This window comes from Salvelinus sp. IW2-2015, linkage group LG16 (genome assembly GCF_002910315.2).
Source record: "Salvelinus sp. IW2-2015 linkage group LG16, ASM291031v2, whole genome shotgun sequence".
Taxonomy (NCBI): domain Eukaryota; kingdom Metazoa; phylum Chordata; class Actinopteri; order Salmoniformes; family Salmonidae; genus Salvelinus; species Salvelinus sp. IW2-2015.
This window is the reverse complement of record NC_036856.1, coordinates 20,413,439-20,441,401: the sequence shown is the minus strand read 5'-3', so window position 1 is coordinate 20,441,401 and position 27,963 is coordinate 20,413,439. Positions and strand designations below refer to the sequence as shown.

Sequence of the window (27,963 nt, the reverse complement as noted above, 5' to 3'; positions counted from 1 at the left end):
TGTCCTTCCCTGCACATGAACAAAGCAGGACTAACACATAACACACACACCAACAACTAGCACTCCCGTCTGAAAATAATTGACCAATGCATATGGAATATACTGATGTTTACGCGTAAGAAGTTCCCTGGTGGATACTGACCTGACTGTCTGGAGCTACACACTGTACATAGGAAGTGGACCTGTCACCTTGTGAATTTGTTGTGTGGCGATTGTCTGCTGTGGTTGAGGGCTATTTTCCTGGTCATTCCATCACTGCTATGGTCTGTGTCTGTGGGAGCCAGCCTAGACCTGGCCCTTGTCCAGGGAGGGGTCTGTTCTAGCACTGCACTGGGTGCTGAGTTAAGTGTGTGTGTGAGTGAGAGGGGGAGACCTGTTCTTACTGCAGTCAGAGGGATCAACCGTCTGTCAGCTCTGCAGCGATGCAGGGCCCTGCCGTGATTCTGCTGCTACTCAGCTATGTAAGTCCACCTATACTATTAGCTCTATGGGGTACATTCTGGGGTAAGGGAAGAGCAGGGGATTCTGTTGATTTGAAATGTAGTTGTTATGGATTCTGCTTGAATTCTGGTTCTTCTGTGCTCGATTTTTCATTGACAGTAGTACCTCATGTAAAGTAAGCGACAAGTGCTGTAAGAATTATAATGCAAGACTTTAGAAGGATGATTGGACAAGATTGTTGTGTTTTGCTTTCTTTTGTTGTGTTAGGATTGTTCCTGGTCACATGCAACATAGGATGAAGGCCCAATACTAACAACTTACTAAACCCTTTGGATTTAATTTTTATCAGCCTTCTCCCAGTACAGCATTGCTTGGTTCTTTTATGGTTTTCTGTAAATGCAACTGTTAGTAACTACTTGCCCCTGAATCGTCATGTGGTGCGTACACAGTGTACAGCCTGTGGCTGGAATATGCCTTGGATCTGTGGATCAAGCCTGAGGCCTTTTTACATGTGCATGCGAGCAGATGAGGGACAGAGAAGATTTTCACATTTGCAAGACAACTCTCATAAATCGTTGGGTAAAAACGGGCCTCTTTGCAGTGGCAAACCCAAGACCACAGTCATATCTCGGTACTTTATGTAATAGTTGCCTATGCAACAAGTAATATTATACAGAATGAGTGTAATATTATGATGTAATACAGTCTTATTCTGTCTTTGGCCTTGACATTCAAGTGGAAATAGGGATAAACTGAGAGGCCTGAATATGATTGAGTTCTTTGTTCAGTGAAAGTGACATCTCAAAGGCAACCTAATGCCTTCGAGAGTAGATACTTCAGTTGTTTTGGAGMTTTTTTGCATGTATTTCCACACTACTTATACACTCTATGATTTGAAGTTCCAATCACTGCTATAGCTGTTTGACATGTGAAGACCCAGATAGTGGTGTCCTTGACAAGGCCTCTCCTCCACATCAATGGGACTTGTTTTGTTTTCAGCCGTTCCCATTGGAGACTCAGTTTACCTAAATCACTGCACTGGTCTAATTATAGACCGTTTATGGTTTGGGGGGGATGATATCATTCCGTTAACTCACCTTTTTAAAATGTTTTCCCCTAGTTTGACTGTATTTAATCAGAGACTGACATATATGAGAACGGCCTGCACTCTCAGAAAAAAACAGTACGATTAGGCTACAGTATTGATCCCTGGGGTACAAAAATATCAATATATGGGTGTGCCTTCAGAGGTACAAGATCATATGTGTATCTTCAGAGGTATGCATATGATCTCACATGGTACTGTTGTGTACCTTTTAGGGTACATGTGCGGATAGTCTAGTATAATGTTAGATTTTTTCACTATATTTTGAATATAAAAGCTACAACCATCACACACTCTGGTTCCCAGGGTGGAGGCGTGGTTAATGGGGGCGTGGCTTTCAGGTAGTTATTTTTGGCCACCCGTGAATGGACGTATTGTAGCAGTTAAAGTGGTCTATGGTTATGTTAATTAAAGTTTGAGCATGTCTGCTGCCAGTTCTGAAGTCTTTCTGAAAGCTTACTTAAGAGCATGTGACAATAAAGGGCTGTAATTCATATTGTAGTGACATTAACACAACACTGAGAGGCCTTGTCTAGAGGTACAGACCTCTTTGTGTAATGGTTAAGGTGTTGAAAATCGCTGGACCCAGGTTTGAGTCCCGTTTGTGGCTACCCCCCAATTCGCTCCATTGGTGTCAGAAGTGGGATGGCAGAGAGGTGTGTATACTTGAGGGTCTTGATATAGAGAAGTGGAATTTTTTTGCCACTTAAAGGAACAAATAGCTTTGTTACTGTGGTGGTGCCCTAAAAAGGCACATTCTTACCTTTTCTGAAGATACGGTTTTGTACCTGTGGACTATATGGTATACTATTGGCTTATTTAAGGTACAATCTGCAAGGGTACAACTTTACCTATAAGTAATTGTACCTATAAGTAATGGTACAATGGACGTACCTGACAGGGTACCACTACAGTGACAAGCATTTGTACCTATTTTAAGTACAATAAGTGTGGGATGGGATGGAGCTTGTCTGAGCCTTGTCAAGACAAACATGTGACTAGTGAAAGCTGCCACAGTTTCATGGCGAGGCTCTACTTCCCAGCTGCATGGCAGTCGGCCTCTTACACAGGGTCACAGGGCCCAGGCATCAGGATCAATGCTACTTGACCCTAAGTGGACCCATGGAATAACACTGTCATTGTATGACATCATCAAACAAAGGCCGCCAGTCTGACCGCAGTGTCAACACTGTCTGAGACCTGTCCTGTCCTCCCTGGCTAGGTCATTGACCCAAAAGTTCTCACTCAACTTTGTTTGAATACATGCCACATTGCAGAGTACAACGTGATTGATGAGGTTGTCTGGTATCTGCTCAGATAAAAAAAGATAGGACAGCTAACAACAATTATTTTTCCAAAGAACACATCATTTAATGAAGTAGACTTAATTTATTGATCATATCAAATGTTTTAGGCTGTCATTAGTTATGTTTAATGAGCCAAATATTATCTTTCCCAAGATATCTTGGTTCAGGAATTGAGCTGCTGGGATTGCTGATTTTGCCTGTTATTTTAGTATTTCAGGTAATATTACTCATACCAATTGATTTCCCCTATTGAGAAGATGACATTTTTAAATTGACTTTTTATTGAGTAGCGATTGCCTCATGGGCCATAGATTTTGCCCAAAGCTCTCATGCACTCCGTCTGTTGTATATATGATTTTCCATCTGATTTGTTTTATAGCTAAGCATTTCCCATCCTCATCATTGTTTGTGTCACAAGGGAAACAATAGATCTCTACACTGGGATCAATAGCCAATGTGAATACATACCGTATGAAAAATGGGCATTCAATTAGAGTTTTGCAAAGACATGAATGACAGCTTTCAAATTATATGAAAAAAATTACACAGACAAATCTGAGATACAAGGTATTGCTCCAATGCTGATGATTTGCAAAAGGCATTGATAGCATGTTTTATTGTTTGGTTGATCCATGTCCAGGGCACCATACAACAGATGACCTTCATAATGGGTGATCCTACAGCAGCCAGACAGCACTGTCAAGACTACAACTCCAACTGCATCCCTCACACAGACAAACAGGTATGGTCCACAGGTCTATAGCAGGTGTAGGGCTTAAACTGACCATCAATAATGCTATATGTAACTGATAAGAATAACGTTTTCTTTGTGTGACACTAATGCTTGGAATTTTAACTTCGCCACAATTCCATGTCTGTCTGTTCGGTGGCTCCATAGGGTCATGAAAACAGTCTGCATGAGAGTGCAAGGTTTATGACAGAATAATAACCTGTATTTGAGGGCGGTCTTCTTTTAAGTCCCCTTCAAATTAAAGTGTACTCCAAGCACACTCTTTTCTTTACAGGCATATAACAATCCTGCTTAGATTCTTATTTTTAAAATGGATATGAGAATTAACATCTTACATTCGTTTTTATTTCAACTTATTTTCCAGGAGAAAGTGATTTTAGCTGCTGAGAAGGTGCTTGGTCGAGTTGCGACCAGGGCAACATTCAGAGAAGAGTCTCATGGACCCAGGCTGAGAGATCAGACTGCAGAGCAGGACACAGCCAAGAACACTAACCTATCAGCACAGTCATTGCCATCAGTAAGAGCTCAGTCAGAGCCAGAGACACAGAGGAAGACAAGGATAACACCTGAAACAGAGAAGTTAAAGCTCACTCAGAAGATAGGATGGCTGAATGAAACTTCCACACTGCAGGATGATAAAGCAGCAAAGATCACTAGAAATAGTACTATAGTAAAATATGTAGGGCTTGATACTGGCACAGTAGCAGAGTCCCCCCTTTCTGCTCCTGGCTGGCCATCTGACAGTGACAGATCCAGTGAACCCATTTCATCTAGCAAAATAAAGGAGCCACACGGTCCAGGAGGCGTCACAAACATAACAGTATATTCACAAACCTCTGGATCTCTTCATCAGCCAAACCAAACCAATACAGCCAGAGATGTCTCTGGGATGAAAGGTGTAGTAGTACCATCTCAGACAGTGGAGACAGCCATTCTCAGTCCCACTGCATGGTCAGAAAACCCCACTGAACCAGCCCTGCTGATCCAGGAGTCAGACAGTGATGGAGAATCAATAGGCTCAGGGAGAAATACATCAGTGAGGTTAGATGATTTACAGATCCCACCTGAACCCAAACAGGGCTTTGGGCCTACAAGACAAACATGGTCCTTAGAACCCACCATAAAACCCAACCTTTTGGAATTCAAGAAAATAGATGCGGAGGAGCTACTGAGGCAGGCTGTGATTCCTCTGCCTCCAGTGCTACCTCCAAATAATAGCACTGTCACAGGGAGAAAGACTGTCCCAGAGGCTCCTCTGCCTCCAGTGCTATCTCCAACACCTCAAAATACCACTGATATCACTTCCACATCAACAGGTGACAAAGCTTCAAAGAGACAAAGGGGCCGAAAGACTGTGACAAAGACTTTGACAGATTCTGGACAAGTCATGGAGAAGGGGGATAAAGTTTTATCCCAGGAAGAAGTTGATGAGGACAATGATAAGGAATCAGAGACAGAGGAAACAGATGTAGGCGACAGCAAGTTGGCACACGACATCACTCAAGTCAACACAAGGCAGTTTAAAAATAATGGGGGAGCCGTCAAAACTGATGTTCTAACTGAGCTCATGTCCCCGGAGCCGAGAGGATCAGAGCGGGAACTGCCGCCTACCCCTCTACCTCCTGCCAGTGTGCCAGGTAAAGTACACAGCATGTGTCCTTTGACACAGTACCCTCACAGCATGCACCCCTCAGACTCTCTGTGGCCCGAGTTTTACTTCTGTTTCCTCAGAGACACTGAGCAGAGAGGTCAAAGGGTCGTGGCCATGACAGCAGGGGCAAGGCCTCAACCTCTGACACAGGGTCCGTCTCTGAAAGCTCAGAGGATGCTGTACGAGTCCAGGATGAACACTCTGTCTGTTCCTGTCGTTTCAGCCAATCACCAACCAAGACACGCACTCAAAGAGCGAGGGACAGCCTATAGACCGGGTCTTCGAGTGCAACAGGTAAAAAGTTCCACTCATACTCACCGAGATGCACATCACACTAAAGCAGAGGCATGAACACTTTAGCTGGCTAAAGAAAATATTTGTGATGGTTTTTATAGCATGTTTTGGGGAGTATCGGCACACATTTGAGGATTACTTTGGAGCACGTTTGAGCATATTTTCCTGTATTTCTCTTCTAATTTTGTTTGAATGAGCAGAGAAACATTTAACATGCACACATGTATCCTTGAATGTACAAACACCATTATTTGCATATTGTTCAAGAACATCCTTCAAGCAATGAAACTATGGCGTTATGAAGGGGCATCTCAGTGCTCTGGTCTAGTCAGGCTGCATAGCTGTCTGAAGACCTTAATATGAAATTGAGTTTGCATTGAGCTTATTGAATTAAGCCTAGGGTGGTGGAGGAATGGGGTCATTTAGGTGTACTAGCAAAGCCCTACAGATGGGATTTGGTCCATTATGCTGCATATATATAGAAATTACCCATATTGAAAGAGGGTGGGGATGCTGTTGATCAATCAGTGTGGCCGGTGGGAGTCTTTTGCCCAAAAATGTAAGCTAGACACATGCCTCCTCCAGTGGTAGGTTTTGGAATTGCAGCATCTAAGCACTCATCAATACTAGTACATTAGCAGTGGGTATGTAGTCATTGCAAACAACTTTAATGGTAATGGAATTAAATGATAATTCATCGTAATTGATTTACAAAAGCAGATTAAACCCAAATAGTATTTTTGTAAGCAAACCCAAATAAAAGTTTTACTTCATGTATCAAGACATCATGCATGAAAACAGACACTAATGGAAATGGACTGTTTTATCTGTTTTCCCAGGGACTTCAGGGCCCACCTGGTTTGACAGGGCCACCTGGACCAAAAGGGGATAAAGTATGTGTTAACTTTTTCACACAATATCTACTGAATCTAAACTACTCATAGTGACACATATGATAATTCTGTTGCCCAGTATTATTGGGTGCTCAGTATTATTTCTAGAATGTGCTGTGTGGATTCCTATTGACATACAGGTCTGCATGCAGATGTTTCCATATTGTGGAATTTCTTAAAACACTTAAGTGTGTATTGTCTCCTGACAGGGCTACGCTGGCGGGATGGGCCGGACTGGACGCACAGGTTACCGAGGCCCCATTGGTCCACCAGGGATGCCCGCCATCGTAGTGTTCAAGAGCTCTGAGGAAGAGTGGGAGACCTTCAAGGTGCTGTTATACTGTGTTTCATAGTACACGACAAAGGCTATGTCAATGCATTCTTGTTTGGTTGAGTGATTATAAAATGTGATTATATTTCAGCATAAAACCATTGATTATTGAACCATTGCCCAGACCTTTGATTTCTTATTACTTCTTTAAAAGTTGTGTGTACTGTTCTCTTGCAGAAAAAGACATTCTACAAAAAGCTTGTTGCAACTTGGCCGGTAGGTGATCTCAGCTCTATATCAGTAGTTTCTAGGCAGAAACAACTAGAAGGATATGCCCTTTAGGTGGCAGTATAGTAGCCAAATCTTGTGTATACCATAGGAGTTTAAATCACAGCTTATTGTCAATGCAGAATATCAAGTAATTTATTGCATCATATCAGAAGGAATATAATTTTGTATTTTGAAATGATTACACAGTCTATGTACTGTATATATGGTTGTTTATCCTCAGAGATTGAAGGGCCCTCCAGGGCCTCTTGGCCCCCCTGGGGATGCTGGACCTCCTGTGAGTAAATGTATAACCGTATACTGTATGTCAGTATCCCAACATTGCTCATTATTAGACTACTGATTGACACATCACACTCATAATGCTTGTTCACTGACAGCAGAGATTGTTTGTATTCCAGGGACCCCCAGGAATTACTGGAAAACAAGGACGAAAAGGAGATGGAGGGAAAATCGTAGGTATCTCCATTTTATCTGAATTTGATCAGAGTCTACACCGAGGCATAACTTGTTTTGCCTGTGAGTTGAAACTCAGTCAATGATATGTTGACACGAGTGGAAATTGAATTATATGCATATGTGATCACCCAAATAAATTACAGATTCATTCCAATTGGCAGTTCCAACCGCGAGAACACAGGATAAGTATCTGTTAAGCGTGTCTATACGGTATGCTGAATGTAGCTGTTAACTACAATTACTTCAACTCTGAGATCTTAAAACAGAGCAGTGAGGTGAAGCTAACCCATCTGCTGTTTCTATTCTCCCTCCTCTGCGATCACAGAATGTTAACAACACTGAAATAGGATCACAGGATGCTGTTAGATGAGTCAGATGACTGCTTCCACACTCCACAGTATCATAGCAACACCCACTTCAGGCAACAGGTCAACGCAGTGCTCTCATTAGCATTCATTGGAGATCTGAGCCCAAAAACCACGTACTGCTTTTGCTTTCAGCACTTCTGTTTGTGAAGCAGCAGCACTTTCATGGATATGAGCATTTCCAGGGCATCATTAATATAAGTGTTAACAGCACCTCAGCGCTTGAGCTCTTTTTCAATGATCCTGCGTCTGAAATGCATCACCGCTAAGTGTTGCTCTTTTTGCCCTGGCACACTGCTACTGCTGTGAAGCCCAGTAATGCAAAGCTGTCCCAGACAGAAGGTGTCAATAGTGGCGCTACACAATGGCAGCAGACTGGGCAAGCTGTCCACATCTGATTGCCAGTGAACCCAGCTGACACACTGAAGGAACCACTTTCACCACAGTGTTACCTCAGCTATGACACAAAGTGCAGAAAGCTGTTGTTCTGATTGTACACAACACCACTATCGGGATTTTGATCATTATCTGCTAGTCTTGTGTAGCCAGACGAGACGCTGTACCCTCGCATTTGTTCTGCATCCTGGCTAGAAGAACTTGGAAGCCTGTCACGCGAGGCTACTTGTCTGCTAACCAATGAGGGGAAGCTTTACATTTCCAAGGGCCAGCATTGTGGTCAATTGCCACCCACTGAAATCTATACTGGCCATTGACGGAATTAACTACTATACAATTTAATAAAAACATTGTGAGGGTCGCTTTCAGTCTTGAATTGGACTTCTCATGGCCCTTGGGCTGCATGTTATCTGCCATTATCATTGGCTATAGGTTTGAGCACACTGAGTCTGAGACTGAATTCCTCATCTTATGCCGTCCGTGTCTGTATTCCAGGGTGTTCCTGGACCACCAGGGATGCCTGGGCCTCCAGGAAGAACTGGGAGTGATGGGATTGATGGTATAAATTCTGATGATGGCCCTGCAGGACCACCTGGGGAACAGGTAGGACACATTGTACAAAGACTGAAGAGTTTATGTGCTATACATCAATAGAGACTGTTCCAGTGTCAGTGTTGTTGACAGAGCTCTCTACTTGTACTAATAGGGTCTCCAGGGTTACAGAGGAGAGAAGGGCAGCAAAGGGGAGCTGGGTGAGTGGGTAAGAATGGCTAGGACTTCTAACGTTATGTAGATTATATCTTAGTTTGACCAATATAAACACATTAGATATCAGTGGACAGATGAGACACTCAAAGTAAATGTTTTAAGCAGGGCAAAATTATTACTGTACTCTGACCATGAAAGTTTRAACATGACTGGAAATTTCAGCACTGCCAGCTGCAGTATATGCCGTCAAGCTTTCCATCGATTGGTTGTGCAATAAATCCCCTCAAAGCCAAATTAAGAAATGTTTTGTAGGCTAGACATTCATACCAGTATGTCTTGCCACCAATTCTTTGTAACAGTAATTCTGTGTATTGTTAAGGGTTATGAAGGGGAACCAGGACCCCAGGGAAACAGAGGCCGGAAAGGAGACAAGGTCAGACTGAGTGTCTTGTTTTCATGGAACTAAATGTTCTCACACTTGAGTCTTTTTCATCACTGGTTCCGGAGCTCTGCTGTGAATGCAAATTTTCATTCCAACTAATCCCAGATTGATATCGGTTCAGTTCAGTGAGCAACCCAATCACACATTGAGGGATTCATTTGAAGCTCATAATGGGTTTCAACATTAATTCTAACTTGTGTCTTTGTTGTTGTCAGGGGAATAAAGGAAACCGAGGGCTCATAGGGATCACTGGATACATAGTGAGTAATACCTACCTTTGAATATTGCTATTTCATCAGATACGGTACATCAGCTGTTTGATACTGAACCTTCATGTTAAGTATGAACATGTTGAATTATGTTGAGGGTTTAAGTAGTTCCTTTAATGCTGTGTAGGGAATACCTGGAGCCAGAGGACAACTGGGCTACCCGGGAACATCTGGACCTCCTGTGAGTCTCATGGCTCTCTGTATATTAAAACAGTTACAACACAGTTATTTACCTGTCTTCTGAAAAATGTCTGCACTGTCTTGAGAGAGTATTTTCTGTTATCAAGGGAGACATCGGTGGCATTGGTTTTGTTGGATCGCCAGGCCCTCCTGTAAGTTGTTCTGCTTCACTCTCAATTGGATCATGCTCTGAAATTAATATCAACCAAGTCACCCAAGCTGCTTATATGAACCTATACATCTCCTTTTCAGGGCAAAATGGGGCCAAGAGGGCCAAAGGGGGTACCAGGAGTCAATGGACCACCAGTAAGGACACATTTGAGCATGATATTGTAGGTTTTGAGCCACATGTGTCAACAGCCCTGTCTAATCTCGCTGTCTGTCATTAGGGCCAACCAGGTGAGCGAGGCCTAAGAGGACCACTCAGGCCTCAGGTGAGAATTAATCTTCCTGAATTGAAAGCTGAATTGACATCCAGGTAAATGTACTTGTCCACAATTCATATTATTGTGTCTCATTCCAGGGAGAGCCAGGTCCTGATGGGATTGTTGGATTCCCTGGCGTTCCTGGACCTCAGGTAGAATCACATGTTTTTTTCTCACTCTCATTGCTTTGATCATGCTACATTTACTCACAATAGAATATGCACAATACATACATCTGTGCCAGTGATCATAGACCATCTGAAAATCATTGTAGATTATCAATTCACATTTATTATCTGGATTTACAATGAATGTAGAGAATCAATAGGTTTTGAATGTGTCCACAGGGAAAAACAGGTGCAGATGGGCCTACAGGTCCGAAAGGGGATCCCGTGAGTATCAATCAAGGCTGAATAATTCATTTTTAAAGCATTTATGATGAATATTTCCATAAATTTTACTTGTAATCTACAATCTTACGCAATCCATGTTTTTAAACAGGGGGACGCAGGTGATGAGGGGAATATAGGAGAATCAGGACTCTCTGGGCTTCACGTAAGCACACATTAATGTACACGTAAGAATTGAAAACTCAAAGCAATGTATTTTATTAAACCAATTATACTGAAAAAGTAATTCACAAACTTGGCCTCTGTTTTTTCCTTCTCATCAGGGAGCCAATGGCAAACCAGGAAAAACTGGACCCTCAGGTGACCCAGTAAGATTACTTAAAGCAATTTCTTTATTTTGTATTGAGTTGATATCTAAGTCTTAAGTATTTAACAGTAATCATGTTAACACTATAAGGACATGTAGTTTTGTCCCACAAAGTAAAAATTCCATGATACAGTAGTCGTTTCTTCCTGTCCCTGAAACTTTACTTACTCTGAAAATGTTCTGTGTGGGTTTTCTTACTAATTCATATTCCCCTTCATATCTAACCGCCTAGTACTAACCGTGTAGCTGTCTTTGTTTGTCTGTCTGTCCATGTTCACCTTCCTCCTGTAGGGGATCAAAGCATCTAAGAGAAGTGACAAGGGTGACCCAGGATTTAAAGGGGACCAGGTGAGTGGACATTATGCACATGGCTAACATTACTACATACAGTATACAAATTGCTTCATTTTATGTGACCCTACTCTTCTGTCAGACATGACAGTTCTGTGACAGTCCATCCCTTCACTGTGAATTAATTTACTTGTCCTCCCTGATGGGCAGGGTCGACCCGGGCCTCCAGGTAAAAGAGGCTTTAAAGGCAGAGGAGGAGCATCAGGGCTGCTAGGTAATGTTGGACCAGTGGGGCCCCCTGGATTTCCTGGAACCACAGTAAGTAGAACCTCTTTAATCTGGTCACTGCACAGTACTGTAATGGGATGAATATCATTACACCTGTTCAGATCACCATATCCTGATGTAATGGTACTTTACCTATCTGTTTCTTCAGGGTTATGATGGAATCATTGGGGAGAATGGTAAGCAGGGAAAAGATGGGCCAAAGGTAAGAGCAGTCTGGAGGTGGAGCTAACATACCTTGTACAGTACTTATCCAGATTGACTATTGTATTTTAAACATTAGGCCTTCTGTCTTTGCAGGGTGACAGAGGTCCTAGCGGTGGGCCAGGCGTTGTTGGACCTAGAGGTGATAAGGTACTAGAAGAGCTTGCAATTTCTGTTGCTATCTGCCACTTATCATTCTTGTAACATTGTTTTGATCTCAGTGGTGCGTACCAATCCAGTAGGAGATGTACTGATACTGTTGTTTGTTGGTTTCTCAGGGGCGAGAAGGTCGAGTAGGATTTGCCGGTTTGCCAGGGCCTTTTGTAAGTGGAAATAGCATGTCTTCATTTACGAGACAATTCAGAATGGTCAAGGAATTATTGACTTTCATCCATCATACAGTAGTGAAATACTATTTTTGCCTTGTTTCAAGTAAACATGATCACAGATTTCTGATTTTAGATGTGACTACCAGTTTTACTGTGGCTTGATGTGTCTGTCCTGTCCACAGGGAGAGATGGGGAAGTCAGGAGAGAGAGGAGCTGAAGGAGAACCCGGTATTAAGGTTCCTAAGTACCTACACTTCTTATTCTGTCTATACAGTTTCCTGCCATCATCAGTAGAGAAAAATGCCCTCACACCATAGATCTATACACCAGACCATTGTAGAACAGATCTGATGCTATAACATGGTATATATTGAGACCGGTCAGTATGTTTGAGGTCTTGTTTTCATCTAACATTTGGATTTGAATCACACAGGGGAGGACTGGAATTCCAGGAGTCACTGGACTGAAAGGGCTGAAGGTAAAACTACTATTTTATTTAAGGTTGCAGTTATTTTCACTCCTTGCCACACCTGCACATGCACATGCACATATTACTAAAGAGGGCCAGAGTTCAGAAAAGTGCAATGGAGGAGAACATGAAAACAGAACAATTGTCTTTCTCCACTCAGGGACTTCAAGGCTATCTAGGAGGTAGGGGACTGGATGGAACACATGGACCCCCGGTAAGATCCCATCGTACTGTATGTGTCCTGTGCCAGAGATGGTCCTGTGTTTAATTTACTCACAGGTGTGGTTTGACCATGATCCCTGTCCTCTAGGGACCCATCGGAGGAACTGCATCTGACGGGGATACTGGATCTACTGGACTAAGGGTAAGTATTCTACAACTTCAATTATTATTTTCTATTGTTGGCTTTTTGGTCATTTTTTGGAACTACTAGACCTTGCAGTTGTGATACACTATACAGTAATCCCTCGTTTATCGCGGGGGTTACGTTCCGAAAATGACCCGCGATAAGTGAAATCCGCGAAATAGAWTTTTTTTTTTTTTTTACAATTAGCAACTATTACATGTATACAAATACAGTGACTCACGTGTAGGCCGTTTCGTCGACATTATGGGTTTAGGAGATGTTCGAAATTACAAGATAATTTGGCCAACTTAATGTAAATTTGCCAAGCTGTTTTATGTACGTACACATAACTGCACGAGACGACAAAATGATAGCACAATTCGTAGCATGTTTTGATACAAGAAGCGGGAGTGAGTTTTTAGCGAATCAGAATGCAGAGCACAATGCACCAAAAAAAAAAAAAAAATGCATTATGAAAATCCGCGAAATAGCGAATCCGCGATAAGTGAACCGCGAAGTGGCGAGGGATCACTGTATATACAAAAGTATGCGGACACCCCTTCAAATTTGTGGATTCGACTATTTCAGCCCCACCCGTTCGACTATTTCAGCCCCAGGTGTATACAATCGAACACACAGCCATGCAATCTCCATAGACAAACATTGTCAGTAGAATGGCCTTACTGAAGAGTTCAGTCCCAACAAGTCAGTTTGTCAAATTTCTGCCCTACTAGAGCTGCCCCGGTCAACTCTAAGTGCTGTTATTATGAAGTGGAAACGTCTAAGAGCAACAACAGCTCAGCCGCGAAGTGGTAGGCCACACAAGCTCACAGAACTGGACCACTGAGTGCTGAAGTTTGTAGCGTGTAAAAATTGTCTGTCCTCGGTTGCAACACTCACTCCTGAGTTCCAAACTGCCTCTGAAAGCAACGTCAGCACAAGAACTGTTCGCTGGAGCTTCATGAAAAGGGTTCCCATGGCCGAGTAGCCGCACACTAGCCTACGATCACCATGCGCAATGCCAAGCATCGGCTGGATTGGTGTAAAGCTCGCCACCATTGAACTCTGGAGCAGTAGAAACGCGTTCTCTGGAGTGACGCCACCTTCCCAAATCCATAGTACCAACTATAAAAGTTTGGTGGAGGAGGAATAATGGTCTGGGGCTGTTTTTCATGGTTCAGGCTAGGCCCCTTAGTTCCAGTGAAGGGAAATCTTAATGCTACAGCATACAATGATATTCTAGACGATTCTGTGCTTTCAACCTTCTTTTTTTTTCAACTTTTTCTGTTAAAGCATGACAATGCCCCCGTGCACAAAGTGAGGTCCATACAGAAATGTTCTGTTGAGATCGGTGGGGAAGAACTTGGCTGGCCTGTACAGAGCCCTGACCTCAACCCCATCGAACACCTTTGGGATGAATTGGCACGCCGACTGCGAGCCAGGCCTATTCGCCCATAATCAGTGTCAAACCTCACTAATGCGCTTGTGGCTGAATGGAAGCAAGTCCCCACAGCAATGTTCCAACATCTAGTGGAAAGCCTTCACAGAAGAGTGGAGGCTGATATAGCAGCAAAGGGGGAACCAACTCTATAATAATGACCATGATTTTGGAATGAGATATTCGACGAGCAGGGGCCACATACTTTTGGTCATGTAGTGTATATTTATATATGATTTCATAGGGAATGGTGGGGAAGACTGGGGCACCAGGGATTCAAGGTCCAGTTGGGAAGAGTGTGAGTATTGTACTGTTCTTGGCTATACACACTAATTTACAACAGGCGATGATAAAATGATCATACTAACCAAGCATGGTGATATTATTTGTCAACAGGGGGATTCTGGTGGTAGAGGGATTACTGGTAAGCCAGGAAAGCCAGGAGTCAGGGTAAGCCCACGTTACCCCATAAACATTCTCTAACTCTTTTACGGAGCTATGTCTGACAAAGCACTTGTGTTTGTCAGTGTATCAGCACAATTTCTTTTGTCAGTTTGTTTTACCATCCTTTACATAGGGTGCCAAAGGTAAAGAGGGTCCGAACGGCCTTCTGGGAAATCCTGGCCTGAAGGTACTGAAATGGACCTCCTAAAATACAAAACATTGAAAATTGTTTCCCATGAAGCAATAAAGGAGTTATAAACTGTTTAGTAATACTATAGTGTGGACATAGCTTACTGATATGTTGATTTCTGAAGGGAAACAGAGGTCAAGAAGGTTCGAAGGGGAAACGCGGAAGTCCAGTAAGTGTCAAATTAGTTCTATTCTCAGAGCTTTGTAAAGTGTGTCTGACTGAATCTACATGGAGACTCATGACATCTTCTCACATTGTGTTTCAGGGCGTGCAGGGATTGACAGGGATACAGGGATACAGAGGAGCTCCTGTAAGACTAAGCCACATTTTAGTCATTGTAACTGGGGCAATTTTTTTATATACACGACAATTCAAAAGTTTTGGTCACTGAGAAATGTCCTTGTTTTAGAAAGTAAAGCACATTTTTTGTCCATTAAAATAACATCAAATTCATCAGAAGTACAGTGTCGACATTGTTAATGTTGTAAATGACTATTGTAGCTGGAAACGACAGATTTTTTTATGGAAATAGGCGTATAGAGGCCCATTATCAGCAACCATCACTCATGTGTTCCAATGGCACATTGTGTTAGCTAATCCAAGTTTATCATTTAAAAGGCTAATTGATCATTAGAAAACCGTTCTGCAATTATGTTAGCACAGCTGAAAACTGTTGTTCTGATTAAAGAAGAAATGGAACTGGACTTCTTTAGACTAGTTTAGTATCTGGCACATCAGCATTTGTGGGTTCAATTACAGGCTCAAAATGGCCAGAAACAAAGAACTTTCTTCTGAAACTTGTCAGTCTATTCTTGTTCTGAGAAATGAAGGCTATTCCATGCGAGAAATTGCCAAGAAACTGAAGATCTTGTACAACGATGTGTACAACTCCCTTCACAGAACAGCACAAACTGGCTCTAACCAGAATAGAAAGAGTACATTAGAGTGTCTAGTTTGAGAAACAGACGGCTCACAAGTTCTCAACTGGCAGCTTCCTTAAATATGTTGACCAGTCTCAACGTCAACAGTGAAGAGGCGACTTCGGGATGCTGGCCTTCTAGGCAGAGTTGCAAAGAAAAAGCCATATCTCAGACTGGCCAATAAAAAGAAAAGATTAAGATGGCAAAATAACACAGACCCTGGACAGAGGAAGATTGAAAAAAAGTGTTAAGGACAGACGAATCTAAGTTTGAGGTGCTTCGATCACAAAGAAGAACATTCGTAAGACGCAGAAAACATTTAAAGATGCTGGATGAGTGCTTGATGCCATCTGTCAAGCATGGTGGAGGCAATGTGATGGTCTGGGGGTGCTTTTGTGGTGGTAAAGTGGGAGATTTGTACAGGGTAAAAGGAATCTTGAAGATGGAAGGCTATCACTGCATTTTGCAAAGCTATGCCATACCCTGTGGACGGCGCTTAATTGGAGCCAATTTCCTCCAACAACAGGACAATGACCCAAAACACAGCCCCAAACTATGCAAGAACTATTTAGGGAAGAAGCAGTCAGCTGGTGTTCTGTCTATAATGGAGTGGCCAGCACAGTCACCGGATCTCAACCCTATTGAAAGGTAAGACGTGTCCATCAAGCCAATCCAACTTGTGGGAGGTGCTTCAGGAAGCATGGGGTGAAATCTGTTCAGATTACCTCAAAAAATTGACAACTAGAATGCCAAAGGTCTGCAAGACTGTAATTGCTGCAAATTGAGGATTCCTTGACGAAAGCGAAGTTTGAAGGACACAATTATTATTTCAATTAAAAATCATTATTTATAACCTTGTCAACATCTTGACTATATTTCCTATTCCTTTTGGAACTAATTTCATGTATGTTTTTATGAAAAACAAGGACATTTCAAAGTGACCCCAAACTTTTGAAGGGTAGTGTATATACAGTTGAAGTCAGAAGTTTACATACACTTATGTTGGAGTCATTAAAACTAATTTTTTGTTAACAAACTATAGTTTTGGCAAGTCGGTTAGGACATCTACTTTGTGCATGACACAAGTAATTTTTACAACAATTGTTTACCTACCTTCAAACTCAGTTCCTCTTTGCTTGACATCATGGGAAAATCAAAAGAAATCAGCCAAGACCTCAGAAAAAACTGAAGACCTCCACAAGTCTGGTTCATCCTTGCAAGCAATTTCCAAACAGCAAAGGACCTTGTGAAGATGCTGGAGGAAACAGGTACAAAAGAAGCCACTGCTCCAAAACCGCCATAAAAAAGCCAGACTACGGTTTGCAACTGCACATGGGGGCAAAGATCGTACTTTCTGGATTAATGTCCTCTGGTCTGATGAAACAAAAATAGAACTGTTTGGCCATAATGACCAGTGTTATGTTTGGAGGAAAAATGGGGAGGCCTGCAAGCCGAAGAACACCATCCCAATCGTGAAGCACGGGGGTGGCAGCATCATGTTGTGGGGGTGCTTTGTTGCAGGAAGGACTGGTGCACTTCACAAAATAGATGGCATTATGAGGTAGGAAAATTATGTGGATATGTTGAAGCAACATCTCAAGACATCAGTCAGGAAGTTAAAGCTTGGTCGCAAATGGGTCTTCCAAATGGACAATGACCCCAAGCATACTTCCAAAGTTGTGGCAAATGGCTTAAGGAAAACAAGGTCAAGGTATTTGAGTGGCGATCACAAAGCCCTGACCTCAATCCCATAGAAAATTTGTGGGCAGAACTGAAAAAGCGTGTGCGAGCAAAATGGCCTACCAACCTGACTCAGTTACACCAGCTCTGTCAGGGGGAATGGACCAAAATTCACCCAACTTATGGTGGGAAGCTCGTGGAAGGCTACCCGAAACATTTGACCCAAGTTAAACAATTTAAAGGCAATGCTAGCAAATACTAATTGAGTGTATGTAAACTTCTGACCCACTGGGAATGTGATGAAAGCTGTCATCAAGGCAAAGGGTGGCTATTTGAAGAATCTCAAATATAAAATATATTTTGATTTGTTTAACACTTTTTTGCTTACTACATGATTCCATGTGTTATTTCATAGTTTTGATGTCTTCACTATTATTTTACAATGTAGAAAATAGTAAAAAATTAAGAAAAACCCTTGAATTACTAGGTGTTCTAAACTTTTGACCGGTAGTGTACTACACCGTCTAAAGTCACCAAACACCCTGATTTTAGCACTAGACTAGAGCATGTCGTGTTAAGTACTTGATTTCGGATTTGATGTTCTTAATGGTGTGTATTGATCTTATTTATACAGGGAATAGCAGGAAATATAGGACCATGGGGTGAGGTGGGCCTCCAAGGGCCACCAGGGAACAAGGGGCCCCCAGGATTAGTTGGGCCCCGTGGAGTTGTAGGTTACCCAGTAAGTTACCTTGACGATTTTATTGATTGCTGTATTCTCAACGATTGTGGGGCGATTTACACTTTCTTTCATTTTGATGTCTTCACATTGTGAATGTCCTTAAATTCTAGGGTAAAGATGGACCACAAGGAGGTATTGGGCCAGTGGCAGACAAAGGGGATAAGGTACAACTATACTACTGTATATTCTGTCATTATCCATGTCATTGGGGCATCAGCTGTATCCAGTGTCTTTTTATAATCCTCTGAAATATCCTGTGTTTGTGCAGGGGTCCAGAGGAGCTATCGGACAGAAGGGAGTTGCTGGTGTCGATGGTGAGGAGGTAGATTGATTATACTGTATTGATTATTTAGTAATTCTATTTATTCTAAATCTAGATTTGGTAATCCAAAATACAGACATAACATTTTTGACTAAAGAGTCTGATGTAAATCCATTGATCCTCAATGGGTAAAGACAATGATTGCATAAGAAGGGACAAGTGTTGCTGTGCTTTAGGGCCCAACTGGATTGTGGGGGCCAATGGGGCCACCAGGACTTAAGGGGCTACCGGTGAGTATCACAGGATTTATTAATCATGGTTGACAATAACTGTGATATTCAACCGACAAAAGGATCAATATGAAATTTGAATATCTTAGGGTGAAAAGGGGAAGATGGGCGCTCAGGGGGAAAGAGGTGGAAAAGGGATCCAGGGAGACAGGGGCAACCAAGGTCAACAAGGACCAAAGGGCCCACTGGGGAAAGAAGTAGGTGTTGTGTTTTTTCTAAAAATGTGATTGTGATGGCTCAGAATCAGTCTTCCTGTGAGTTTACAGTATATATCTTTAAAAAGGAGCTAATGCTGGTGTCCTCTGATTCACAGGGATACTTAGGGCCATCAGGGGACAGAGGGAAAGAAGGAGTTTCAGGACTCAAGGTGAGTCACAAACCATCAAACAAGGAAATTTTCTTCAACCCCACATAAATCCATAAATTTGATTGAAATGAGATGAGATTCCTGCCTGATTTCTGTGTCTCCTGATGATGTGGATGTGTCTTGACAGGGCCAGCCGGGCATCAGAGGCCCTTCAGGTCTCGCTGGGCGTTACGGACCAGGGGGCAACACCGGAAGAGGCCGGGCCAAGGGAGAGAAGGGGCTCCCCGGAACCACAGTAAGTGTTATAGTACCACTATTTGTAAATATACAGTACAGTATGAAGCTGAAATGTTGCTGAGAAAGATGTTCTGGGTTGGGAATGAGTGTCTGACTGGTGTGTTCTCTCTGATGTTATAGGGGCCTCCTGGAAGGTTTGGGCCTACAGGCTTAGTTGGACCAAAAGGACCAACAGTAAGGATGGATTTCAAGGCACACTATTTAGAGTTCATTTAACCTGAGAATACATAATAGGACACTTAATGTCCTGTCATTGCAGGGTTTACCAGGAAAAAGAGGAGTCGATGGAAAAAGTGGACTTGGTGGACTTAAGGTGTAATGCACCATTCAATCTGTTACATTTACATGACCATGTTAGTCATTTAGCATATGCTCTTATCCAGATACCTTAAGAATGTTGAGTAATTCATATTGTTTAACCAGTTTATATGGATTTGAGTTACCATGATGCAATTTTAATACAATTTGTGTTTGATCCCAGGGAGATTATGGGGAGAGGGGAAAGACTGGGACTGGTGGTGTCAAAGGAGACGTGGTATGTTTTGCTCTGCAACTTTTAAATAAATAACAATTCAACTTTTTTCTCATTGTTTTAGCCTCCACATCTACTCTCCTTCTCCTTCCTATATGTTTTTCTCAGGGATTGCAAGGTCCAAGCGGGAAGAAAGGAGAGTCTGGAACAGGAGGCAAAATGGTGGGATATTTAATTTTGATTTAATACAGAGTTTACTAGCTGTTGTTTGATTAAAGTTTTAATATGTTTTGTGGATGTTTGTACACAGGGGACATTGGGAAAGAGGGGGTTCACCGGGTCTCCAGGAGGTAAAGGCAGACCTGGGCCTGCTGGTGCCCCTGGAGAGAAAGGTGGTAAAGGAATAGAAGGGCCAAAGGTGAGAGGTTGTGTCATGCAGTACACAATCCCTCTTGAAATATCACACTCTTCATATAAAGTGGTTTTGTCTGACCTGATTTTCTCATTTATCTTTGATGAAGGGATTGCATGGCAGCCCAGGAAAGAGGGGAGGCAGGGGAGTTAGAGGCAAACCAGTGAGTTTAATCAATTCTTTCTTTCAATGCTTGCTCTACACTCTACCAAACCCTTTCGCCACAATCAGGGTTGGGTAGGTTACTTTCTAAATGTAATCCATTAAAGTTACTAGTTACCTGTCAAATTGTAATCAGTAAGGAGTTTGGATGACCCAAACTCAGTAATGCAGTCTGATTACTTTCAGTTACTTTTGGATTACTTTCCCCTTTAAGGAATTAGAAGAAGACAAAAGGGATCCATCAAATGCATTTGGTGTGTCATCATAACAGTCTCTGACTTATTTTCAGACTTGCTCAGGTGGAACAAACTTAAACTTGCCCCTTTTTCAATGCTGAATTGAATGTCCTTGAGAAAACAGAAAGGTGTCGTAATGTTTTTTTTACAAACATCCTTTGTGAACATGTAATCCAAGAAGTTATCATCTAGTTTTTAAAAAGTATCTTTAATCTGATTACATTATTTTAGCTGGTAACGTAAATGATTACAGGTACAGTTTTTTGCAATCAGATTACATGTAACTGATTACATGTAATCTGTTACTCCCCAACCCTGCCCACAATGATTTCCCCCACAATGTACTGAAGCGAAGAGTCAATAGTACAATTTGAACTTTTCTTCTGTGCCAAATTTTCCTCCTCTTGCTTATAGGGAGAGGAAGGCCCATTGGGACCAGATGGACCAGTTGGAAGATCTGGAAAGCCAGCAAGTATCCCTATAGGGCATGATCCTATCACAGAAAATACAATATAATGTGTTATGATGATGTTGATCCTATTGATGTGTTTTTTACATTGTCTTTTCTATCTCTTGTTTTGGTTGTTATCTCAGGGACTTGCTGGTTTGGATGGATTGCTGGGGGTTGAAGGAAATGAAGGAGATAATGTAAGCATTGTCTGGTTCCCAAGCATAACTTTAATGTATATAGTAGTCAATCAGTAGCCCCAGGACATATTGTCTAATAGATCTTCCTTTGATTCTATTTGTCTCCAGGGTGATATTGGTTACAGAGGAACCCCTGGGAGGCCTGGTCTACCAGGGAAGATGGTGAGTGAAATACAGACTTAAGCATAGTGTTTTTAAGGCTGTATAAGTACACAGTATGTTGGAACTTGATGCATCCCTACTCTAATGATTAATGTTACAGGGTCAAAGTGGACAACCTGGATTGAGTGGTGGTCACGGAGCACCAGGGTCAAAGGTAAGACCTGTGTTCGACTAATTGAGATAGCCAACAGTGCATGTACATAGAAATACAACAAGAGCTATTTGGCCAAACATCTTTATTTTGCCATGGTTTACATTCAGAACCTTCCACCAATGTTTTGTCAAGGGTAATCTTGGATCAAAAGGAAAACGAGGACCTGCAGGGCCAATGGGGCCACGGGTAAACCAATACATGTGAAACCTTTACGTTCATGGTTATAAATCCCTGTCTATATTCTCGAACGTTTTTTCTTATGCTTGATAACTAAGCACTCTGATATTGCTATTTTGCATAGGGTATTCCAGGGTTTGGAGGAGCAAAGGGGAAGTTTGGCCAGCATGGATCAAAGGTGCTGTATATGTCTCAAGATTCAATAACACCTACAGTATGTTATAGAGTAAAACAACAGTATTAGTTTTCTATGTGGTCACATCATCGCTCCTTTATATCTGTTATCTCTCAGGGTCAGGCTGGCAGCAGAGGCCTGGAAGGACATATTGGACCGCGAGGAATCAAAGTAGGTCATTTGGAATGTATTTGGAAATCAATGAACCACACCTCATATTTAGAGAGCAGATGACTCTTCAGTCTGTTTTCTTTTAGGGGAATCCAGGACTGCCGGGGAATAAAGGGCGGCTAGGTCCAAAAGGCATACAGGTTAGCTGGTGGTATCTCTTTTCCATATTAATTGTTTTAAAGGAATCATATCCTGATACATGTTGCACAACAGTATCAGCACAAATGTATTATCAGTTTATGTCAATGTATTGGTAATTTATAGGGAGACATTGGTCCTCGTGGTCCACCTGGGAAAAAGGGCTTCCCTGGTCTACCGGTATGTATTTTGTCCATATTTCACAAACCTTCTTAGAGTCTCTTCCAGTATAAGTTTGCTAAAATTAGGACATTTTGAAGTCTTGTTTGGTAAATTGTGTTTGTTTTATTTTACAGGGTCTCTTTGGAAATAGGGTAAGTAACCATTTAGCATTCTAATGTCTATTGTTGGGTATATTTCCATGGTTTCCATCTAAATCCACCATGCTCTTTGCAGGGAATGAAGGGGATACAAGGAATGCCTGGAGTTAAGGGACTGAAAGGTGCGCGTGGACAACCAGTACGTAGAATTATATTATTCATTATTGTCTTATGATCCAAATTAGTAACAGTAACTTAATCCTCCAGAATGCAGAGTACAGTACATAATGGATCCCATGTAAATGCAAGCCCCAATTTATGTCACAGGGAAAACCAGGTCCTCCTGGGGGTCCAAGAAACAGGCGACCTGGAGCCCTTGGTAAAAGAAGAGGATCCAAAAAAGTTGGTACCCGATTTATTGTAATCTATACCTCTTTATTATACCGTAAAATGGAGGAATCATACGCCACAGTCCACACTAAATGTTTCCTCAAAACAATTGCATAACCTGCACATAACTTGTTCTGGGATTCATCCGATGGCATTGAGGAGTTTATCACAGTCACCGGCTTCATTAATAAGTGCATCGACGACGTCCTCCCCACAGTGACCGTATGTACATATCCCAACCATGGGATTACGGGCAACATCCGTTCTGAGCTAAAGGCTAGAACTGCCGCTTTCAAGGAGCAAGACACTAATCTGGACGCTTATAAAAAATCCTGCTACGCCCTCCGACGAACCATCAAACAGGCAAAGCGTCAATACAGGACTAAGATCGACTGTGTGATCACACTCTCCATAGCAAATGTGAGTAGAAACTTTAAACAGGTTAATATTCACAAGGCCGCAGGGCCAGACAGATTACCAGTACATGTACTCAGAGCATGCACTGACCAGCTGGTACGTGTCTTCACTGACATTTTCAACCTCTCCCTGACCCAGTTTGTAATGCTTACATGTTTCAAGCAGACCACCATTATCCCTGTGCCAAAGAACACCAAGATAACCTGCCTAAATGACTATCGCCCCGTAGCACTCACATCTGTAGCCATGAAATACTTTGAAAGGCTGGTCATGGCTCACATCAACACCATCATCCCTGACACCCTGGACCCACTCCAATTTGCATATCGCCCAACAGATCCACAAATGACACAATCTCTATTGCACTCCACACTGCCCTTTCCCACCTGGACTAAAGGAACACCTTTATGAAAATGCTATTAATTGACTACAGCTCGGAGTTCACCACCATAGTGCCCTCCAAGCTCATCACTAAGCTAAGGACCGTGGGACTGAACATCTCGCTCTGCAACTGGACCCTGGACTTCCTGACGGGCCGGTAGGCAACAACACATCCACCATGCTGACCCTCAACACGTGTGCGTGCTTGCTTAGTCCCCTCCTGTACTCCCTGTTCACCCACGATTGCGTGGCCGCGCACAACTCCAACAACATCATTAAGTTTGCCGACGACACGACGGTGGTAGGCATGATCACCGACGAACATCAACATTTCCCTCAACTTCAGCAAGACAAAAGGAGCTGATCGTGGACTACAGAAAAGGGAGGGCAGAGCATGTCCCCATTCACATCAATGGGGCTTTAGTGGTGCAGGTCGAGAGCTTCAAGTTCCTCGGTGTCCACATCACTAAGGAGCTATCATGGTCGACACACACCAACACAAAGGCTTAAAAGATTTGGCATTGGCCCTCAGATCCTGAAAAAGTTCAACAGCTGCACCACTGAGAGCATCTTGTCTGGCTGCATCACCGTTTGGTTAGGCAACTGCTTGGCATCCGACCACAAGGCGCTACAGAGGGTAGTGCGTACAGCCCATGACATCACTGGGGCTGACCTCCCGGCCTCCAGGACCTCTATACCAGGCGGTGCCAGAGGAAGGCGCAAACAATTGTCCAAGACTCCAGCCACCCAAGTCATACACTGTTTTCTATGCTACTGTACGGCACCAATTCACCAAGTCTGGAACCAACAGGACCCTGAACAGCTTCTACCCCGAAGCCATAAGACTGCTAAATAGTTAATTAAATAGTTAACCAAATAGCTACCTGTTCTATCTGCATTTACCCTTTTTGCACTAACTTTTTTGTTTCATCACATACGCTGCTGCTACTGTTTATTATCTGTCACTTTATTCCTAGTTATATGTACATATCTACCTCAATTACTTTGTACCCCTGCACATCGACTCGGTACTGGTACCCTGTGTATGTAGCCAAGTTATCTTTACTCATTGTGTATTTATTATTACTTGTATTAATATGTATTTTACTTTTCTATTATTTCTCTTTTTTTTTCTCTCGACATTGTTGGGAAGGGCCCATTAGTAATAATTTCACTGTTAGTCTACACCTGTTGTTTACGAAACATGTGACAAATATAATGTGATTTGATTGGATGATGTATCAGTCTTTATTTATTAGTAAAAACCCAATGTGAGTCGGTTTTTGGATGTCCCTGTTTTCCCAGCAAACTCGGGCCATGACCAGGAGAACGCTTACCTCACTGCCTGACCAGAACCCAAGCAGCTCCATCAGCTGGCCTCAGGGTACCAAAGACAGCCCTGCAACCACCTGCCACGAGCTGGGGCTGATTAGCCCACACCTGCAGGATGGTGAGTAGAGCTCAGCAGGTAGCAGTTAGACTGAACACTGAGCTGATGTAGGCAACAGATCTAGTGAAGCCAACCTCCTCTCGTCCTTTTTACAGCTAGAGTAATTTGTCCAGTAATGTGTTTTGTAAAACTAACAAAGTCGTATCTTTCCAGGACACTTCTACATGGACCCTAACCAGGGCTGCCCATTTGATGCCGTGCAAGTCTTTTGTAACTTCACTGCAGGAGGGATGACCTGTATACCTCCTGTCCAGTCACAGGTAAGTAGCTGGTCCTGACATCAGTCAGGATACTGGGGCAAGTGGTTGCACAGAATATCTGAGTATAAATTATTTATCTACAACTTTGCCTCTCTCTTGAGCAGAATATTAAGGAAGGCTTTCTAGTGAGCATCAATTATGGGTCACATCATTTCTCACTTACACGTATTGTTTTCATTTTGAAAAGGCATGTTGTGGTTTATCTTTCTATAGATAATAGGAAAATGGGAACCAGAAAAGAACATGTCAAAAAAGTATATCCAGTGGTTTAGCCAGCTTGATGGTGGCTATAAGGTAAGACAAACTGCATGTTACATTTAGAATTAATCTACAACTACATTACTGTAACTGATCCAAATTATTTCTCTCTCTCCTACTGTAGTCTGAGTATGCTGGTCTTGATGTGGTCCAGCTCCGATTTCTACGGTTACACAGCCACTCTGCCTCTCAGCACCTGACCATCTCCTGCCCGTTTAACCACAATAGTAGAGAAATCAGGAAAAATGCAACAAACAGGGTTCTTCACTTTCTGGGAGACTCTGGTGGGGAGATTGGTTCAAGCTATATGACAGTATCGAGGAATGGTTGTGAAGTAAGACCCAAAGAACAATGTAACCCTTTATAACACACCTAGTACATTTGTTGTTTTATGTCAGCTACAGTACAACTCATTCTACACAACCATTGTAATTCACGGCCTGGCCACTTGATGTCAGTCAAGACCAATAAAAAGACTACAGCGCTACTGTGCAATGTGAGAACAATGTTGTGTACTGTAATGACAGCCAGGTATTTTCAGCTTGTTTTCCCATGTTTGTCACTCAGGTGGAGGTGGAGGTACGAGTGAGGGGAAGCACAGAGATCCACAGAGGGGACATGGAGCTGCTGCCCCTCAGGGATGTTAGTATGGAGGGAAGGGGAGACCACTGGGACACAGACCTCAGAGCTGTCCTAGGACCTTTGTGCTTTTTGTAGCCTCAGCTTATCCATAGAGAAGCAGCTGTTTCTCCCAGAAGCAGCAAGCTCTGACCAATGTATGGGTCAAGAACATTTGGGTGCAATTCCTCTTCAGGACAAAAGAAAGAGATATCATCATGTTGTGTGATCGCTGTAGAATTTGTGTAATTGTGATAAAAACTAGAGCTATATAATAAAATATGTATTTTAGAGTTATTTGTTAATCTTGTTATCATATGTGTCTTTTATAAAGAAAAATATAAAGCTGTTGTGTTGTTTGTATCTCCCGCATTTCTATTTTTTTGAATGATTCATTTTTCTTAGTGATGTACTGTGTGTATATATGCTTCATATTAGATTCATGTGGATGTTTTATTTAATTGTTAAGCTTTTGTAAGTAGTCTTAGCTATTATTTGATGTCTTGTTTTTTATTCCTGTCGACTAATACCTGAAGTCTTGATGAACACCAATATCTGGATGGTCTAAACTTCAAATTGTTATAAATTGAAACATTTGAAATGTCACTTCAGTTTACTTTACAATAACTTGAGCACACATTTTATGGTTTATACCTCAAATGCAGTAAACAGTAGTACACCCTGTTGTCACAAATGGAATTAACCATAATATGTGGAATGAATTATAAAAACTGTTTTCGTAAGATGATGGAAAACTGTTGTAGTAGGCTGCTGTATTTATTACATAACATCATTTGCAGGACAATAAACCCATACTGGGTAAAACTGTTCCTAACTGTTGTTCATACCGAGCATGTGCAGGAGGTTACACATTCATACATTGAGGACTTTCATGTGTAGGAATATGTTCTCTTGTGGTGGCACTTCCCCATTACTCATCCTCTCCTACTACCATGCCTTTAGACCAGGGGTACTCAACTACTATTTGAGAAAGTCCGGTCACACACATTTCCTAGGCTGCAATTTTTTAACTAATTTCCTGCAATTCTACACATTACGCCATGTCTCGCGTGTTCATATGATACCTGAGTGAGTCAACAAAATCAATGTGGTCCCCCTGGGGGTCAAGGACCCCATAGGCACAATCTGGCCATGATAACTACAAATAGCTGATTAGCCTAATTTACTTAACATGGGCTAGTAGTTGATCAACTGGACATTTCTGACAGGTTATATACTGTAGTTTACAAAGACTGTTGTTTAACATTCTGTTATCAATGTTCTCTCTCACCATTCTCCGCGGTCAACATAACTTTGGTGATATTTTGCCTAAAGCTATGGAGGACAGTATCAGTGTGTCTTCTGACTGAGGTTTCTTACATGGACAGCTTGGCACGGAAAATAAAATGTAATTTCCCAAATTGCTCGAAAACCATGTAGACAGATTTAATTCACCACGCTATAGCACATGACTACCATTATACCAGCGTGGTCTCATAGATTAAACATAATATAGTAAACGTAAATCCAGGAAACTGACATTAGTATTATATGTTACATTTGGTA

The 27,963-nt window shown here is 42.2% G+C and overlaps 1 protein-coding gene across 2 annotated transcripts; it reads left to right on the top strand.

Moving 5' to 3' along the window:
- The first annotated feature begins 23 nt into the window (after positions 1–23).
- LOC111976018 (collagen alpha-2(I) chain) lies at positions 24–27,227 on the top strand. 2 transcript variants are annotated; one of them, XM_024004724.1, is made up of 65 exons: positions 24–461; positions 3,494–3,595; positions 3,969–5,241; positions 5,479–5,549; positions 6,389–6,442; positions 6,652–6,771; positions 6,951–6,989; positions 7,225–7,278; positions 7,403–7,456; positions 8,717–8,824; positions 8,928–8,981; positions 9,309–9,362; positions 9,587–9,631; positions 9,768–9,821; positions 9,928–9,972; positions 10,073–10,126; positions 10,210–10,254; positions 10,344–10,397; positions 10,593–10,637; positions 10,747–10,800; positions 10,919–10,963; positions 11,254–11,310; positions 11,464–11,571; positions 11,690–11,743; positions 11,839–11,892; positions 12,021–12,065; positions 12,254–12,307; positions 12,505–12,549; positions 12,701–12,754; positions 12,851–12,904; positions 14,569–14,622; positions 14,721–14,774; positions 14,902–14,955; positions 15,083–15,127; positions 15,224–15,268; positions 18,193–18,300; positions 18,411–18,464; positions 18,569–18,622; positions 18,799–18,852; positions 18,942–19,049; positions 19,166–19,219; positions 19,347–19,454; positions 19,577–19,630; positions 19,716–19,769; positions 19,938–19,991; positions 20,097–20,150; positions 20,239–20,346; positions 20,450–20,503; positions 21,153–21,206; positions 21,333–21,386; positions 21,495–21,548; positions 21,649–21,702; positions 21,835–21,888; positions 22,004–22,057; positions 22,172–22,225; positions 22,312–22,365; positions 22,490–22,543; positions 22,660–22,677; positions 22,760–22,822; positions 22,951–23,025; positions 25,117–25,261; positions 25,415–25,521; positions 25,735–25,815; positions 25,904–26,113; positions 26,347–27,227. In XM_024004724.1, exons 1-65 carry the CDS (start codon positions 423–425, stop codon positions 26,494–26,496), a joined length of 5,493 nt encoding a protein of 1,830 aa, XP_023860492.1. In that variant the 5' UTR covers positions 24–422; the 3' UTR covers positions 26,497–27,227. The 2 variants fall into 2 exon arrangements, with proteins under 2 accessions (XP_023860492.1, XP_070303694.1); XM_070447593.1 differs by having other exon boundaries at positions 3,969–5,549.
- Positions 27,228–27,963: the final 736 nt, after the last annotated feature.